This window comes from Fukomys damarensis, unplaced genomic scaffold (genome assembly GCF_012274545.1).
Source record: "Fukomys damarensis isolate Sample0158 unplaced genomic scaffold, DMR_v1.0_HiC HiC_scaffold_23, whole genome shotgun sequence".
Lineage (NCBI taxonomy): Eukaryota > Metazoa > Chordata > Mammalia > Rodentia > Bathyergidae > Fukomys > Fukomys damarensis.
Genome location: NW_022900935.1, coordinates 22,640,060 through 22,656,560, shown reverse-complemented (window position 1 = coordinate 22,656,560; position 16,501 = coordinate 22,640,060). Strand labels below are relative to the sequence as shown.

At 41.6% G+C, this 16,501-nt stretch overlaps 1 protein-coding gene across 3 annotated transcripts in view; it reads right to left on the bottom strand.

The window, feature by feature from the left end:
* The window catches only part of Ppih (peptidylprolyl isomerase H), a 19,137-nt gene extending 4,222 nt beyond the window's left edge, over nucleotides 1-14,915 (bottom strand). For 2 of the 3 annotated variants that reach the window (XR_782153.3, XM_010633975.3), the window contains exons 1-9: nucleotides 14,791-14,912; nucleotides 14,385-14,449; nucleotides 14,048-14,071; nucleotides 13,652-13,696; nucleotides 11,284-11,326; nucleotides 9,912-10,004; nucleotides 5,070-5,157; nucleotides 4,303-4,343; nucleotides 3,405-3,501 (exon numbers count right to left, since the gene is read on the bottom strand). Coding sequence is in view for 1 of the 3 variants with exons in the window: in XM_010633975.3 (XP_010632277.1) it covers nucleotides 3,433-3,501; nucleotides 4,303-4,343; nucleotides 5,070-5,157; nucleotides 9,912-10,004; nucleotides 11,284-11,326; nucleotides 13,652-13,696; nucleotides 14,048-14,071; nucleotides 14,385-14,449; nucleotides 14,791-14,856 (534 nt within the window). In the remaining 2 variants the exon portion in view is untranslated. Of the gene's footprint in view, nucleotides 1-3,404; nucleotides 3,502-4,302; nucleotides 4,344-5,069; nucleotides 5,158-9,911; nucleotides 10,005-11,283; nucleotides 11,327-13,651; nucleotides 13,697-14,047; nucleotides 14,072-14,384; nucleotides 14,450-14,790 lie in introns of all 3 variants that reach the window. The other variant, XR_782156.3, reaches the window with a different exon arrangement.
* Nucleotides 14,916-16,501: the final 1,586 nt, after the last annotated feature.

Genomic DNA, 16,501 nt, shown 5'->3' with positions numbered 1-16,501 from the left:
GTACCAGGGATTCAGGGATTGAACTTAGGTCTTTGCACTGCAAGGTAGGTGTGGTGCCACTAAACTAAATCCCCAGCACTATCCTGATAACTTTTAATCCCTTTTCTCCTGCTCCTTTCCCTCATCTTTCCTTTCTCAAAATGTAAACATCAAATGGTTTTTCTTATATGAGAAACCCCAAATATAAAAAAATTAAAAAGTAAAGTAAAGGAAGACTTATTGTGTTTTATTTTTCAAGACAGGGTCTTGCTATGTAGTTCAAACTGGATCATGGTGATCCTCCTGCCTCAGCCTCCTGAGTGCTGGGATTACAGGAGTATGCCACCACACCTGGCTAAAAGCAGATTCTTTGGTCAGGCGAAATTTTTAATTTAATATGTGGACATAAGAAGTACACAATAAACCCTAAGTATTAGCTGTTAGATACAGTATCTTGAGCAAGTCATTGTTAGGAAACTGAATTGGAGGCAACCTGAGTTTACAGCTCAGTCTGACACAGCAGCCACAAATAACTCTTCAAAATTAAAATGTAAAAACATTAAACGTTGAGTTCTTCAGTCACACATTCCCCTTGGGCCCCTCTGAGCCGCATTTCAAGTACTCAAATGTCTCATGTGGCTGACAACTACCATATTGGACAGTCCAGACAGGAGGAATTCCATTATTACAGAAAGGACTGTCTCTTGAGCAGTCTTGGTGTAGGGGGCTTCTGGATTGTGAAAAGGCCACCTGTGGAATTTATTCTACTTGGGTTGCAGGTTGACAAGAAGAGACTTCATGGGGACAGAGATTCACATGACTTTTTTAATAGTAGGACAAGAAAGGCAGGTTAATGATCCTCACCCTCCAAAAACCCTCAACATGGACTTTTGTAACTTTCTGGGAAGGACTCAAACATACAGAAAAGAGGATTCTAAACTTTATTCTTTTTGCTATCTTCTAAACTCTAGTAATGATCAGTGGTCAATCTTCAGAAGGAAAAGGACCTATGGCTCAAATGGAGTCACAGCAAAGAAACGAGTGGGAAAGAGAGGGAACGGACAGCAGCTATTGAAGGGGACGAACAGGGCCCAGGTACGGGCAGAAAGGAAGGTGTGGGGTATCAGCTGGGCCTAAGAAGGGACCATCTGGCTGGACAACATAGAGGTCCACATGCGGCCCCCAGTACACACTTGTGCATTCCTACCCCACATTTGCTCACACCAGTTCCTGCCTAAAATGCCTGACATTCTCCCTCTCTGCTCTCTCATGTAATACACTTTTAATAAATGCCTGTAAGTGCTTTGAACACAAAGTATGTTAGAGATGAAGTTCTGTATGGTCATTAAAGTGGTCTGGTATCTCACTAGATTTGGAATAAAAGATCAGGGTTCTATCTTACACCACACAGAAAAATAAATTCTTAACTCTACTAAAGTTTTTTTTTACTATAGAAATACTCAAAAAATGCAGAAGATATTATGATTTTTTTTTTTTTTTTTTTGGTACCAGGGATCAAACTCAGGACCTTGTGCTTACAAGGCAGGCGGTGGAACCACTGAGCTAAATCCCCGGCCCAAAGATATTATGATTTAAGGTATTGACTTCTTATATAAGACAAAGCAGAAAAGCCCTAAGGGATTGATAATTTTTACCACATCAAAATTTAGAATTTAACAGAAGACATCATATAAGTAACACGCAATGCCAGCTTTTGCTGAAAATGTATTCTGCTTTTTTTTTTTTTGATACAGGAATCGAACTTGGGTCCTTGTGCTTGCAAGGCAGGCGGCAGAACCACTGAGCTAAATCCCTGGCCCTTGGTTTGCTTTTATGTGAGAGTTTTACATGAAGAAAGAAGTCTTCAGTGGTTGGGGATTTAGCTCAGTGGTGCTGCCTTACAAGTACAAGGTCCTAAATTTGATCCTTGGTAAAAAAAAAAAAAAAAAAAAAGAAACAATGCTGGGTGTGGTGGTGCATGCTTGTAATCCCAGTACTTGGAAAGCTGAGGCAGGAGGATCACTGTGAGACCAGCCTGAGCTACATAATGAGTTTCAGGTCAGTCTCAACTACATAGTGAGATCCTGTCCCAAAATAACCAAACAAACAAAAAACAAAAAGAGGGAGGGATACAATATGATGTCACTTATGAAAAACAAATTCCCTTAACATTAGATGGGCAAAGAATATGTCCTGATGAACATATATCAGGCTGGCAGTGGGGTATTATCAAGGGGGACTTTCACTTTATCTCTTGGTGTGAAAGGTTTCATAAAGAAATCATATTATGCTACTTGTATAATTAAAAACAAATGACATGTAGGACCATTATAACTTCTCTTGAATTTATCCTATCCCATTTTGAGAAGGGGTCTTACAACGTCACTTGGGCTAGTCTTGAAGTCTTGTGCTCAACTAATCCTCCTGCCTTGTTGGCCCTTATGTAGCTGCAACTGTAAGAGTGCTGTGTGCTACCACATGTGGCTAGGATCTTTTTTTTTAAAGCTATAACTTTGAGGACAACTGAGAAGTTCAAACATATACTATACACTAGATAATTGTGTTGTGGTTATGCAAAATATAATTATTTTCAAGAGTTCCTTCCTGAAGTATTTAGGGATAAAGTGTCAAGAAGTCTACAATTTTAAAATTGGAAACAAAGAGATAAAGGAAAGAGAAAGGAGGGAGGGAAGTAAGATGAGGAGCAAGATGACCAAAGAGAGAGGAATGGGACGAGGGAAGAGGGCAAAGCCAGAACAAATATCAAGTCAAAAGGATAGAACAAAAATGCTAATCACTGGTGATCTGGGTGGAAGGTATACAGCATTCCTCCTGTGTGCTGCCCAGCACTGAGAAGACAGTGGCAAGGATAGGTAGGAAGGGCGTCCTGTAAGCTAAGCAATGTGAGTGTCTACTTGTAAGGGCAGCAAACACAAAGTCAGGGCTCGGAGTTGTATTGTCCGTTCTAAAGAGAGGCATGACAGATAACAGGCTAGTCCCACGAGTCACCCAGGACTGAAGCCAGCTACCTTCTACAGTAGCTGTCTACCGAGTGGAACTACAGTTTGACAGTACCGTGAGAAATTGCCCTAGTGGTTTTCAGGTTGCTACACTATGATGTGGTAGAAAGTAAAGTGCTTTTATAAACTTTTATCTTTTTTTTTTGGTGCTGAGGACTGATGCAGGCAGTGGAACCACTGAGCTAAATCTCTTTTATCTTTTGATCCTTACAATGATTAGATATAAGTATTCACTCCTTTTGCCAGATGAGGAAACCGGCTCAGAGAAGACAGTAATTTTCTCTATGGTCATAGAGAGAGGAAATAGGCTCAGTCTCATGTCTTTGAGTCTAAAGTTCTTTCCACTAGAACATGCTGACTTCTCTAGGGTGTGACTCCTAACCCATGGGAGAAAGGAACACTTACCTGACTCATGATTCAGTCTTGGTTGGGATTACATCTCCCCACACTGTGAGATTACCACAGGCAATTTGGGCTTATTGTTGGGGCCTGTGGGAACATTCTAGAAAAAAAAAGCACATAGAGACTCATCCACTCAGGCCCTTGGTTACTTCCTCACTGAGCCTTCACCAATGCCTTCACCAATGTCCTAGCAGCAGGAAAGGCATATGTGTAATACAAACCAAAGAGAAAATGTAAAACATTTCAGAAAATATTAAGCCTTGATACATAACAATAATAATAAGGTATGAGAGAGTAACTAAAGTAGTGCTGAAAGAGAGCAAGGAAGGATTCACAGAAGAGGGACGCTGAGTTGGGCTAGAAGGATGTATGGGATCCCACCAGGAGGAAAAGAGAGCATTTTAGGCAGGAGAAACAGCATGAGCAAAGACTCAAGGGCAGGAACAAGCAGGAGGCAGGTACATGAACAGTGTGTTAAACAAGAGTGAGTATGGGCCGGAGATTTAGCTCAGTGGTTCTGCCACCTGCTTTGCAAGTTCAAGGACCCAAGTTCGATCCCCAGTACGAAAGAAAAAAAAAGAGCGAGTAACCCAACGTGGCTGAAATACCAGGGAGGCAGTAGCAGGTGAAGAGGCCACAGAAAGGCAGGAGTTAGATCATGAAGGATTCTGAATGCAGTGCTAAGGGGTGGAGTTTTATCAAGTAAGTGAAGGATTCCTTAGAGGCCAAACCTCAGTGTGGGCCACAGAGGTAGAACACTTGAGAAGCACATTGTCTCTCGTCCTTTTTGAGGGAGACTGGGCCTAACCATCTGGAGCCCATGTACCCTCCTCCAGCTCCTCACTGCTAGTCAGATAGCATCAGACCAGAAAGACTGAGACCAACACCCAAGCGGACTTACCTCAATCTTTCTCATTACCAGAAGTCCATCAATGATTTTTCCTGCAGGAAGAATATGAGGTAGATTTTATTTTTCTCATTTGTATATCACTTTCCAACTCCTAATGCCCATTGTTTTATGTTTGATTTGCTCTTTTGAGGCAGGATCTCATGATAGTCCCCAAGATGGCCTCGAACTTATGATCCTCCTGCTTTCTGAGTGCTGGGATCACAGGTATGCAGCACAATGCTCAGCTTCAATACCTATTTTTAGGATATAGTCTCACTATATCCTCCTACTAACTTCAAGAAATTGACATTCAGGGCTGGAGATTTAGCTCAGTGGTTCCGGAGCCTGACTCGCAAGTGCAAGGACTTGAGTTTGATCCTCAGTACCAAAAACAAAACAAAACAAAACAAAAAAAGAAATTGACATTCAGTGAGGTGCAAGGACTTGCCCAAGGTCACAGGTTTAAACTGTTGATTTAGAGATCAAGCTCAGTTTTGACCAATTCCAAAGCCACCTGCACCATGCTGCCTCTGTGGCATTTCCTTGGTGCTATAATCTGGGTTTTCCCTTAGAATACATATTACCAAAGTACTTACATAGTAGATCAGATGGCCCCTGGTCCTTCTCCCTATTTTTTTTTTTTTTTTGGTACCAGGGATCAAACTCAGGACCTTGCACTTTCGAGGCAGGTGGCGGAACCTCTGAGCTAAATCCCTGGCCCCAGCTGAACAATCTTAGTGAGAGTGGGACCTGGACAATGCGACAGGAGTAGGACTTACCGAACACTACGTGCTTCCCATCCAGCCAATCGCACTTTGAGCAGGTGATAAAGAACTGACAGCCATTTGTACTGGGACCACTGTTTGCCTGACAGAAACAGGATATACTTGCAGTAAGTTTTCCTGGCCATGTGAGCTGAAGGGCAAGATTCCCAAAAGTCTATAGCCCTGACTCCTCCATACTTTCCTACAAACCTGACTGAGCAACTATTATAAGCCAGGTCCTAAATAGGGACACAAGAATAGAGATGAACAGAATGCATAACACCACTAGTTTTTAGAAGCCAGATCTTTCAATAAATGAACATTTTTCCTACAGTGTGAGTTTTTTAATGGGAAAATTCTTTATGGGATATGATTTGGTATATTTTGTCCAAAATTGATTATAAGTGAATTATAGTTACAACTCGGGGAAAGACCTGTTGCCCATGCAATAAGCTGTTTTGTCTAAACGGCTTTGTACTCTATTATAAAAATAGCAATAAAAAAAAGGTAAGAAGGTGTATGAAATTGCAAAGCTAGTCATCACCCAAAACTTTCTATTACTACATTTTACAGGGAAAAGCATTTTTTAAGCAGAAAATCCTTTTCCTCCCTCAAATTTATTTATTTATTTATTTTTTTTTAATTGAGTTTATTGGTACACTTTAGGGATACAGTACAGTTACATTCATTGTTGGGATCATGTACCTTTACATGGCAAGTCTTGATTCTCATTTTTTTCCCCTTACCTCTGCCCTCCCTTCACCCCCTCCTCCCCTCCCCATCTACAAACACTTTATTTTCATCTTTTCATTCTCTCACATTTTTTTCTTTTCCCTTTTTGTTCTTCCCCTACGTATCACACCTTCCCTACACCTTTAGCTCCTTTCCTCCCATTTCTAAATGTCAGTAATCTTATTAGAATCTTATGCATTGTTGCAGAATATTCACACCAGGGAAAATTTTTACCAGCTGTACCTCAGACAAAGGACTATTATCAAGGATATATAAAGAACTCAAAACAATCAGTCCCCCCAAATATAAAGACCCGATCCAAAAATGGGCATCCGAAATGAACAGACATTTCTCATACAAAGAAGTGAAAGCAGCAAGAAAATATATGAAAAAATGTTCCACATCACTGGTCATTCGAGAGATGCAGATGAAAACAACACTGAGATTCCACCTCACCCCACAAAGAATGGCTGCTATCAAGAAATCACACAATAACAAATGTTGGCGGGGTTGTGGGGAGAAAGGAACCCTCCTCCATTGTTGGTGGGAGTGCAGACTAGTGCAACCACTATGGAAATCAATATGGAGATACCTCAAAGAGCTTGGACTGGAGGTTCCATTTGACCCAGCCATCCCTCTGTTGGGTATCTTTCCAAGAGAACTAAAAGAATCATATCACAGAGAAGTATGTGCACCCATGTTTATAGCGGCACAGTTTGTAATAGCTAAATCTTGGAAACAACCTATTTGCCCATCCGTTGGAAACTGGATAAAGAAGTTGTGGTTTTTCTATAAAATGGAATATTACTCAGCCATAAAGAGCGAGAGAATAGATTCATTCATAGGAAAATGGATACATATTGAAGATATACTCCTAAGTGAAATAAATAAGTCCCATATGTGTAAATACCAAATAGTTTCCCTGGTGTGAATATTCTGCATCAAATTTATTTTTAAAGCATTGTATAATAATGTATAAAAGAATATGCTTTTACATCAGAGTGATACTTTCCAAATATTTGATTTTCATGTGAAGTCTCCTTTTGTACATTTATACTGATAACAATAAAATGCCTTTGATATCCTAAATTCAGGCTTTCATATATCAGTGAACTCCAGTTTTATTAGTAGTGCCTTACAAAAATGTCTGTGTAACTATGTGAAGATTTTATTGCATATTCTGGGGAAAAATGAGTAGAAAATGGAAAACAGAAAATGCTATTACTACTAAGGGAAACAAAATTGCAGAAAATTAAAACTACTGCAACAAAGCTCGGGATTTAGCTCAATGGTTCCTCTGACTGCCTCACAAGGTCCGGAGTTTGACCCCTGGTACCAAAACAAAACAAAACCAAAAAACTACTGAAAACAAAACTAGAACTTATAATAAATAGGTAGGTCACTAGTCTTAATCAGATGCTTAATGAGTTTAAAATGGTTGATTCTATGTTTAATTATGAAGTAAAAAATGCATATATAATATAAGCAATACAATGTCTAGGGATGATCTCTAATTAGGGACTTTATATTATACTTTAGGACTATCCCATGTAACATGAGGCTATTTTTGGCTCTTCTAAGATGAATGGAGTAAAAGAAGGCTATTTTTGGTGTTTGTATAGTATGAAATTAAGGGAGCACTGGAACTGGCTAGTGTAAACCCAAACTTTGAAATTTAAGGGACAGAATTCCCAGGGGACCCTAATTCCACATCTTTATTTTCCTGCCCATGTATGATCACCTGTTAGCAAACAGACACTAAAACATTCATACAACACATTTTGTTTTATAATTATTTTTTCAGTATGGAGGATGGAATCCAGGGTCTTGGCCATGCTAGACAAGTGCTGTACTACTGAGCTACACCACATAGGACACATTTTTGTAGTTCACTGAACTCTCAGCTCTTAGATACTTATTTATTTTTCTCGTTGGTACAGCTTATGTTTATGGACAATCTGTAGCCAGATGACCTAGCTTAAACTCTAGTTCCACCACTACGTGGCCTTCATTTAGTCATTTAACCTCTCCATGCCTCGGTTTCCTCATTACCTAACTTAAAGGGATGTCTGAGTGTATTAAAATGAATTAAGGCAGGTAAGGCACTTATTGACAAGTATCCCATCATGTCAGCTATTATTCTGATAACCATTCTGTTGCTCATCAATATGTGTTTGGCAGCCTTCCTATGTTAGGTGGTAGGGTCTGGAGACAAATGAGACCTGTTTCTGACCTTAAAAAACTCAGAGGATGGGAGAAAAACCAACTATGTCATAAGACACGTGACAGCACAATTTAGCAAGTGCCAGCCTGAAGGTAGCAGAGACCAGGGCTTCCTTCCATTTTCCTGACTCCTCCACAGATGCTAACATTGTGGCATGCAGAGAGGTGTTCTAATGCTTGTAGCAAAGATCTGAGTCCATTTAAGATTGCTTCTGCAATCTTTAACTGTATTTGCCCAGCCTGGCTCTCCTAAAAGGGGGCTTGCAAACTGTCTGCTAAACTAGTCTTGCCCAATTTTTAATTTTTAAAAAATTTTAATAGTATATGTTGGCAGTATATGATTTCTTTCTTGTTATTTTTGAGACAGGGTCTTACTATGTAGTTCAGACTAGCCTAGGTTGGCCTCAACTCTCAGTGATCCTCCTGACTCAGCCTCTCAAGTGCTGGGATTACAGGTGTGTGCCACTATGCTTTGCACAGTATATAATGATTACCTTCATCATGTGGAGCTGGTGCATGTACATAACACATCTTAATTCTTTTTATGTCCCCTTCCTGCCTCCTCCATCTCTTGATTCTCTTCCTATTTGAAAAGATCTATCTCTGTCTAATACCTATCTTTTTTGTCAATTATTAGGGCAACCTCCTAAATTGTTTCCCTAATCCAGCTTCTCCATCCTTATATGCCACTAACATAGGAGACAGGGTCTTCATTCTAAAACACAAAGTTGATTAATGTTGCTCAAAAAAGTGCAATATGGCTCTCTAGAATCTATGAAAGTCCACACCTCTCACCCTTTTTCTGTCATTTGAATCCTTTCAGGAGTTCGGCCCACTTGTCCCTTCAGCTGATTGGGCATTCCCTTCCCGCTAAACATCCTATGTTTTCATCACTTCATCACTTTCATCAATTTTTGTCCTTTAATAAAACACCTTCCTACCGCAAGGGTGCAGACCTTGTTTACTGGACTCACAATGCTCTTTCTTTCCATGTCATCTGGTACAGAATTCCTTTAAAACTCAAGTATTCTTCCCTTTGTGAAGGTTTCTCCACAGCAATCACCACCACTCCTATGGGTCCTTGCAGTCCTTCCATGTACACTAGGGAGCCCCCAGCCTAATATACTGATATCAACTACTACACCACACTGGCTGGTGTATTCTGGATGTGCATTTCTCATTACATGTTAAGTGTCACAACGGCAGGGAATCATACTTGTGTTCTTTATGCTTTACCATGAGGCCAAAACAGAGTGGCTATGAGCAAATCTCTACTTAATGAAAGCCTAAAGGGATGAGTGAAGAGCATGTAGGACAGAGAATGTACATGAAAGTACTGTGGCCAGGGAAGTGAAAACTGGAGTTCTGATGGAGGGAAATCAGTGGAAGGAAGTGAGAAGGAAGTAAGGGAAAGGATGGATGAGGTGTGAACAAGGGAAAGTTAACTTCAAGGAGAATGAGCAGACATGGGTTAGATAAGGGAGTGTAAGTGAGAAAGGCGCAGGACCATGAATGGGACTGAGATGTCTGAGCCAGGATTATAAATGGAGGAGGGGTGCTCAGTAGTGAGTTAGAAAAAGTGAGTGGTCACCAGGCAGTGTGGGTTCCTGGCTGCAATGAGTCATGACATACAGCACTCTGAGCAGGTAAACACCAGGTCTTGACAGCACAACTGGCTGCATTTTGAGCAGTAATCTTGCACATCCTGGCTCAAATAAAGGTAAGAAATACATCAGAGCTCAGTTTTGGTTCCCTAGCCTGCTAGCAGGTACTGCCCAACAAAACCAAACCGGGCTAGGGAAGGAGGTACAAGTCCAGCGGGGCTTCAACAAGGGCCCAGAAATCAACTAATACTCACCTAAATTCTTAATTCATATAAAGTCTTGATTGGACCTCACTTACCATGGAAAGTAGGCCTGGAGCTGAGTGTCTAAGTTTAAAATTTTCATCTGCAAATGGGCCCCGGTAAATACTGGCGACTCCAGTACCATCTCCCTGAGTAGAGAGAAGGGAAGTGTTAGCAACTTGGAGTAAAAGAAACCAAAGGAAGTATACTGTTGCACCTAAAGCCTAATTTCTTTAAAGTCTACATTGGAGCCAGGCATAGTGATTGTCCATCTGTAATCCCAGCTAATCTGGAGACTGAGATAGGAGAAGCCAAAATTCAAGGTCAGCCTGGACAATTTAGTGAGATCCTGTTTCAAAATAACATAAGGACTAGGGATGTAGTTCAGTGATAGAACCTGTGCCTAGTGTGAATGAGACCTTGAGTTTAATCCCCAATACTGCTCTACCCAAGTCTACTCTGTTACTGATCACCTCTAAAACCACACCTCTTTGGTCCTATCATGCAATCAAAGCAAGACCCATGCAAGGCGCCTGCAAGCCCAAATACTGGGCAGGGCCTGGCACAGACTGGATAATAGAGTAACAGCAGTGTTTCTAGAAATGTCAGTTAAGATAGGCAGAGTAGGGAACAAAAGAACAGGTGATCACATATACAATCCCTGACGTTCCCAAAGACACTCATTTCTACAGAACATAAAAGTACCCACTCAAGTGACTGCACCCGACTTTTCCAAACTGCCTGTGAGGGTGGGTAAGCCCCTGACAGTCTGGTCTGTACATAATAGCATCCTCTTGGCCAAAGCTGACTAGATCAGGGAAGAACACCTAACTCACAATGAGCCAACTAGAATTCCTTTTCTGGAAATCTGGAAGTAGGACAGATGCTCCCTCTGAGGTTGAATTTGCATCATGTGAAACTAGAAGATGGAGGTGACTATCTTCCACAAGGTAGACTCGAGGACAGAGCACAGATGTGTAGGGAACAATAGAGAAACAGAAAAAAAGGACTACCTTAGTTCTATGTGGCTAGTTATTGGTTCTATATCTTCTTTTGGCTCCATGAAACACTCATCTTATCATAAAGTCCCACTTTCTACTTAAACTAGCTTTATTTTCATTATTATTATTATTATTATTATTATTATTATTATTATTATTATTATTATTATCATTATTATTATTTTTGCTCTCCCAACAACCCTGTGCAATAAGCATAATCATCCTCCCTGCTTTTCAGATGAGCAAACTGAAGTCTGGGTAATAAAGCAACTGTTCAAGGCCTTAAACAAAATCTCTAAGGTTATCCTCTCCTCATCAAACTTAGCTATTGTTCTGAAGACCTCCTGTAGGAAAACTAATGGTGGCAGCAGTAACAACAAAAACTGAACCTATGGATCTTTGATCAGATGGAATAGTACTCACTCACATTAACAAAATCTCCACCCTGAATCATGAAATCCTTTATGACCCTGAAAGAGAGAGCAGAGGATCTTGAGAGAAAAGTCTACAATTTAGAAAAGTATTAACTTAGTCACTGTAGTATTAGATTAATACCAATTCTAAACTATAGTGTTTTAGCATCTTGGCTTACAGAATAATTATTCTTTCCTGGAACAAGTCAGCTAAAAGGATCACTAATCATAAAAACAGGCTTTCATGTTAAATAGGACATCTCAGAGTTAATATAAGTGCATGATCTGGTATCTAAACAATAAGAGGAAGGGGCTTCCTGCAGGAAGAACTACTGAAATATTAACCAAGGCCCAAAGGCTTAATGTAAATTTTGAGGAAAAGTACAGAGAATATATGTGAAATGAGCTGTACATAAAGGCTCAGTAACTGTTGGCTACCGGGGTATGGTAGTGCGTAGTGTACACCTGTAATCCCAGTACTCTGAGAGACTGAGGCAGCAGGACAGCTCAAGTTCAAGGCCAGTCTGGGCTACATAGTGAGTTCAAGGCCAGCCAGAACTACATTGTGACACCGTTTCAAACAAAACAAAACATGACACCTGCTTGCCGTTACACAGGGTCCTTAGCTTTTCTTAGCCTCAGTTTCCTCCTCTGTAGAATGTAGATAATGCATATTACCTTATAGGAGGGTTGTTGAGAACTGGGGACCATAACTTTGAAGTTCTTGATAAGAGTTATATGAAAGTTTTCAGAATCAAAACAGTTTCTGTATCAACCCTAACAAAAACAAATAAACTAGGAGGTTATGAAGGAAGTGTTCTCACAGATGACGGCCAGATATCAGTAACTATCATAACAGTCTGCCAGACCCACAACCTTGCACAAAGGCTAATGCAACTTCATATAAAATATAATGCACGTGACAACATCTGTCCAGCAACCACCTGTCAATTTGAGACTAGAACTACTTTTGTTATTGATCCTTGTAGTTAAGGACTATTAATTCAAAACATCTTATGTAACCTCTTCATTTCTGCCTTTAAAATTTTCTTGCCTCAACCTCCTTAAATATGCAGCTTATTATGGCACATGTGTTCACATTGCATTGCCCTGCTATTCCCAAATAAATATCATTATTCTTTGGAGAATCCTTATTGTTTAAGCTGACAATTACATGCTGACATCATTACTACTACAGTGAGACCAGAGGGCAAATTTTATATTAAGATGAGACTAAATATAGCTACACTTCCCTTCCAATGGCCTGAGGGAATGGGATTATCCTTAGACAATCATATTTTGTCATTTTAAGAACTAGGTATAACTGCTGGGCATGGTGGCACATGCCTGTAATTCTAGCACTTGGGAGGCAGAGGAAGGAGGATTGAGCTGAGTTCAAAACCAGCTTGAACTACACAGTGAGACCTTGTCTCAAAAAACAAAAGCCAAAGACAAACAAACAAACAAAAAACCCCAGAAACAAAACAAAAAAGAAGGGCCAAGGGTTTAGCTCAGTGGTGCTGCCACCTGCTTTGCAAGTACAAGGACCTGAGTTTGATCCCCCTCACAAAAAAAGTAGGTATAAGTAACAATGAGCTAGATATAAACATGCACAAGGACTGTGAATGTATTTTTTTAAAACCCTAAATGTAATAAATCTTCAAACCAGTTGTCTGTAAAAACATTTCTTATTGAGATCTAAGAATTAACTTCTGGTTTTTCTTTCAGTTATTCATTTGTCTGGTTTTGTGAAACAGGGTCTCCCTATATAGTTCAAGCTGATCTTGAACCCACTATGTAGCCCAAGCTGGCCTCAAACTGGTGGCAGTCCTCCTGCCTCAGCCTGCCCAGTGTGCCCCACCATGCCAAGCTTGCTTTTACTTTCTTTTAAAGAGTCTAGTCCCCTAAAGGAGTACAGCTGACCATCCATATCCACAGGTTTCCTATCTTTGCAACCAACTGCAGGGAAAAATATTAAGGGAGTAGGAACCCTGAATCTCTACTGAATAGGCACAAATCTTTTATCCTTGTCAATATTCCGACAGTACAGTATACCAACTATTTACATAGCACTTATAGTGGGTTAGGTATTATAAGCAATCTAGGGATGATCAATAGGATACAGGAGGATGTGCAAATGTTTTTGTTCTTTAGAATACAGGAAAATGTGCAAATATTTTTCTTAATGGCGCTGGGGATGAAACCCAGATATCATGAGTGCCAAGGCCCATGCTCTACCATGAAACCCCACCCCAACTGGCATTTTAAATAAAAAACTTAAGCACTCACAGATTTTAATATTGGTGGGGGAATCTGGAAGCAATCCCCTATTGCTACCATGACTATTCCAAAAGCCCTAGAATGGCTTGTCAGAAGCCTTACCTGTGGAAGGTGCTTCCTTTATATCCTATTGGAACCCCATCTTTTCTATAACCAAAAAGAAAGAGACTTGGAATAATGACAGGTAATCACAGGCCTTTCTAGTTTACAACACACTGGAGTCAAAGGGACTCTCCTAAAGGTGATGGGGAAAGGAGAGATAAGAAAAGGTGAATAAAATAAGAGTAGTTCAAGACCTATTATGTAAAGGTACAGAATCCCAATGACGAATGTAACCGTATTGTATACCTAGATTGTACCAATAAACTCAATTAAAAAAAAAAAAAAAAGAGTAGACTCCTGGGGTAACAGACCAGCCCATGGTTTGCTAATACCCTCACTGCATCCCAGGACACTCCTCAGGTTCAGGCAGAGAAGTCAAACACATCTGAGACTGACCTGAATTCTCCAGTGCAGAACTGCCTAAAAAAGAAAACAGTGCACGAGTCAGTCGTCATGACGTCCCAGCTGCTGACACCTTTAATCTCAAGATTGTAGGGGCTATAGGCATTGGAGCCTGTAGTCCACTAACCAGTCAGTCAGATGTCTAAATACCCAGGCATAAGACTAACAGGTCGATACGGGAAAAATATAAAAACCGTAACCAGTCACACGAAGTAATGCCCAGATCTCAAGGGCAGTGAGGGGACGACAGAGGGAGCTGGACGACTCTGCAGACTGAATGGGGCCTGGCTTCTGGCTCGACTACTCCGGCACAGGTAGGGCATCTCCTTACCTGAAGTTCTCGGCTGTCTTGGGCACGACATCTGCAAACAGCTCAATCTTCATGCGGCCAACTTCCTGTAAACGGCAGGAGACGGTCAGAAGGCTCAGTCCATGCCTATGAACGGCTTACGGAGCTGGGAGCAAGTCGGGCTTCTCCACCTCCCAAGGCCTTTCGGTATCTTCCACCTCCGTTTCCCCAGGCTAACTTTTCGTTCTGCCTAGTCCCTCCAGAAGCCGAGAGCTAAGGTGGGCCAGACTCTTCCTCCCCCTTCCTCCCTCTAGCCATGTCGGTAGGCTCTGATGTAGTTTCACTTTCTGGCTTCCAGATTCCCCTCTCCTTGAGATGACGAGTTCATCCTGGCCAGCCCGGTGCATTTTCTCTTCAGCGCAGGTCTGGGTGGCCGCCCGTATCTCACCTGACCACCGATGCTGACATCAAAGAACACCACAGGGTTAACGGGGCTTGAATTTGCCACCGCCATGGCTCTGACCCGGAAGCACAAGTCAGATTCCGGTGGACACAGCCCAACGCGGAGGCGGGGGTTAGGAGGAGGGCCCACAGCGCAGACGCAGTAGGTGCCAACCGAGGCCCGGCCCCGTCCCCTGAAGCACCGCCTCTGACGTCAGGCTCGCTCCAGCCGGCGCGTCAAAGCTGGGAGACCACTGAGGGGAGGGAGCCAAGAGGGGGGGGGGTGTAGAGCGGGAAAAGGAGAGGAGGAGGAGGAGGAAAGTGTGGGTGTCTTTTTGGTACAGGTCGACGGGCACCCCGCTCATATGGCTGTATTAGTTGCAGTACAAACTAATTTTCCTTTAGTAGGGCGTTTGGACTAAGTCTCGAAGGTACTTAGCCCTTGAAGCCAGGGCTTCAGAACCATCATATGTAGTGTTTTGTTTTTTTGTTGTTGTTTTTTGTTTTCCCTCCGTTCAAGGTGGTGAAACTCATGAAGAGACCTTTGTCCATCGTCAGCATCAGAACACCGTGGCACATAGGCTTGTTCAGTAAGTAACGCTTCCTTGAAGTTAGAACTCGAGAATTTTAACTTCTGTTCTGCCACAAGCTTCCAGCTCGTTTGTCACGGAGCCTTGGCCCGTTAAATTGCCCTTGTGCTTATCAATCAGTCACACTTGGTTTCCCCACTCTAAATGCATAAATCTGGCCCCTGGCTACCTCCTGCCTTATTCGGTACCACTCCCCCTCAGTTACTATGCCTTTCTGTTCCTTGAGAAATTAAATCTCTTTAGGCCTTTGGTACCAGCACTAGTTGTTATTGCTCCAAAATATTCTAACACATCTTAATGGGGAAAGGGGCTTGCTCCTGTCACTGGGTTTGAGCGCTAGAATCTCCTTAAGAGATCCTTTCTAGGTTCTTTCTGGTGTTCTTTTCTGAACAAAGCATTGGTCAAGACAAGCACAAATGGTAGCAAGGTTTTACATATATTAAAAGTAGGAAAAATCAGGCTGTGTAGATGAGTTTGGGCCAAGTGAAAGTAGAAGAACACACTCTGTAGGACGAGGGTGGCCTGCAGTGAGAGATCACAGTAGCAGAAGCTACTGTCCTTTTGTATTTCTCCTTGGTCAGGTCTAGGCCTACTTATGGAAAGCCTGCTCAAGTTCTCACAAGAAGTGCACATGCAGGGCTTTAGAAACTGTTCTTTGCCTGAGATTTTGTAATTAACATGTCAAGCCTACTTCCCTAGCCGGCTTTGCCATGCCAGTCTCCTGCCTCACTCCTTGTCTTTGATGGCTGAGCCCGGATGTCATCTGTACAGAGGCCACTTTGCATCCAAACTAAAGTAGCCCTCTGTCACTCAGATCATTGATTTTCTTCATACTGCTCACCATCCAAAATTATATGGTCTAGTTCCATAATCATTTACTGTCCCTGCCGCCCTCCAAGGCACAAAACCTCCATAGGTAGAGACTCCTCTAGTGTGTCTTGTTCACAGCTATAACTTCAGTGCAATAAATACTAGGGTATTCAATAAACAAGTTAGTGGATTGAGCTGAGAGGTTGAACTTGGCATAGGTTTGATATAATAGCCATTTTTAATATATTTTGATCATCCTTTCTAGTGGTCTGATAAACAGAGATTACATAAGAAAATTCAGCATGCCTTAAGAGCCCA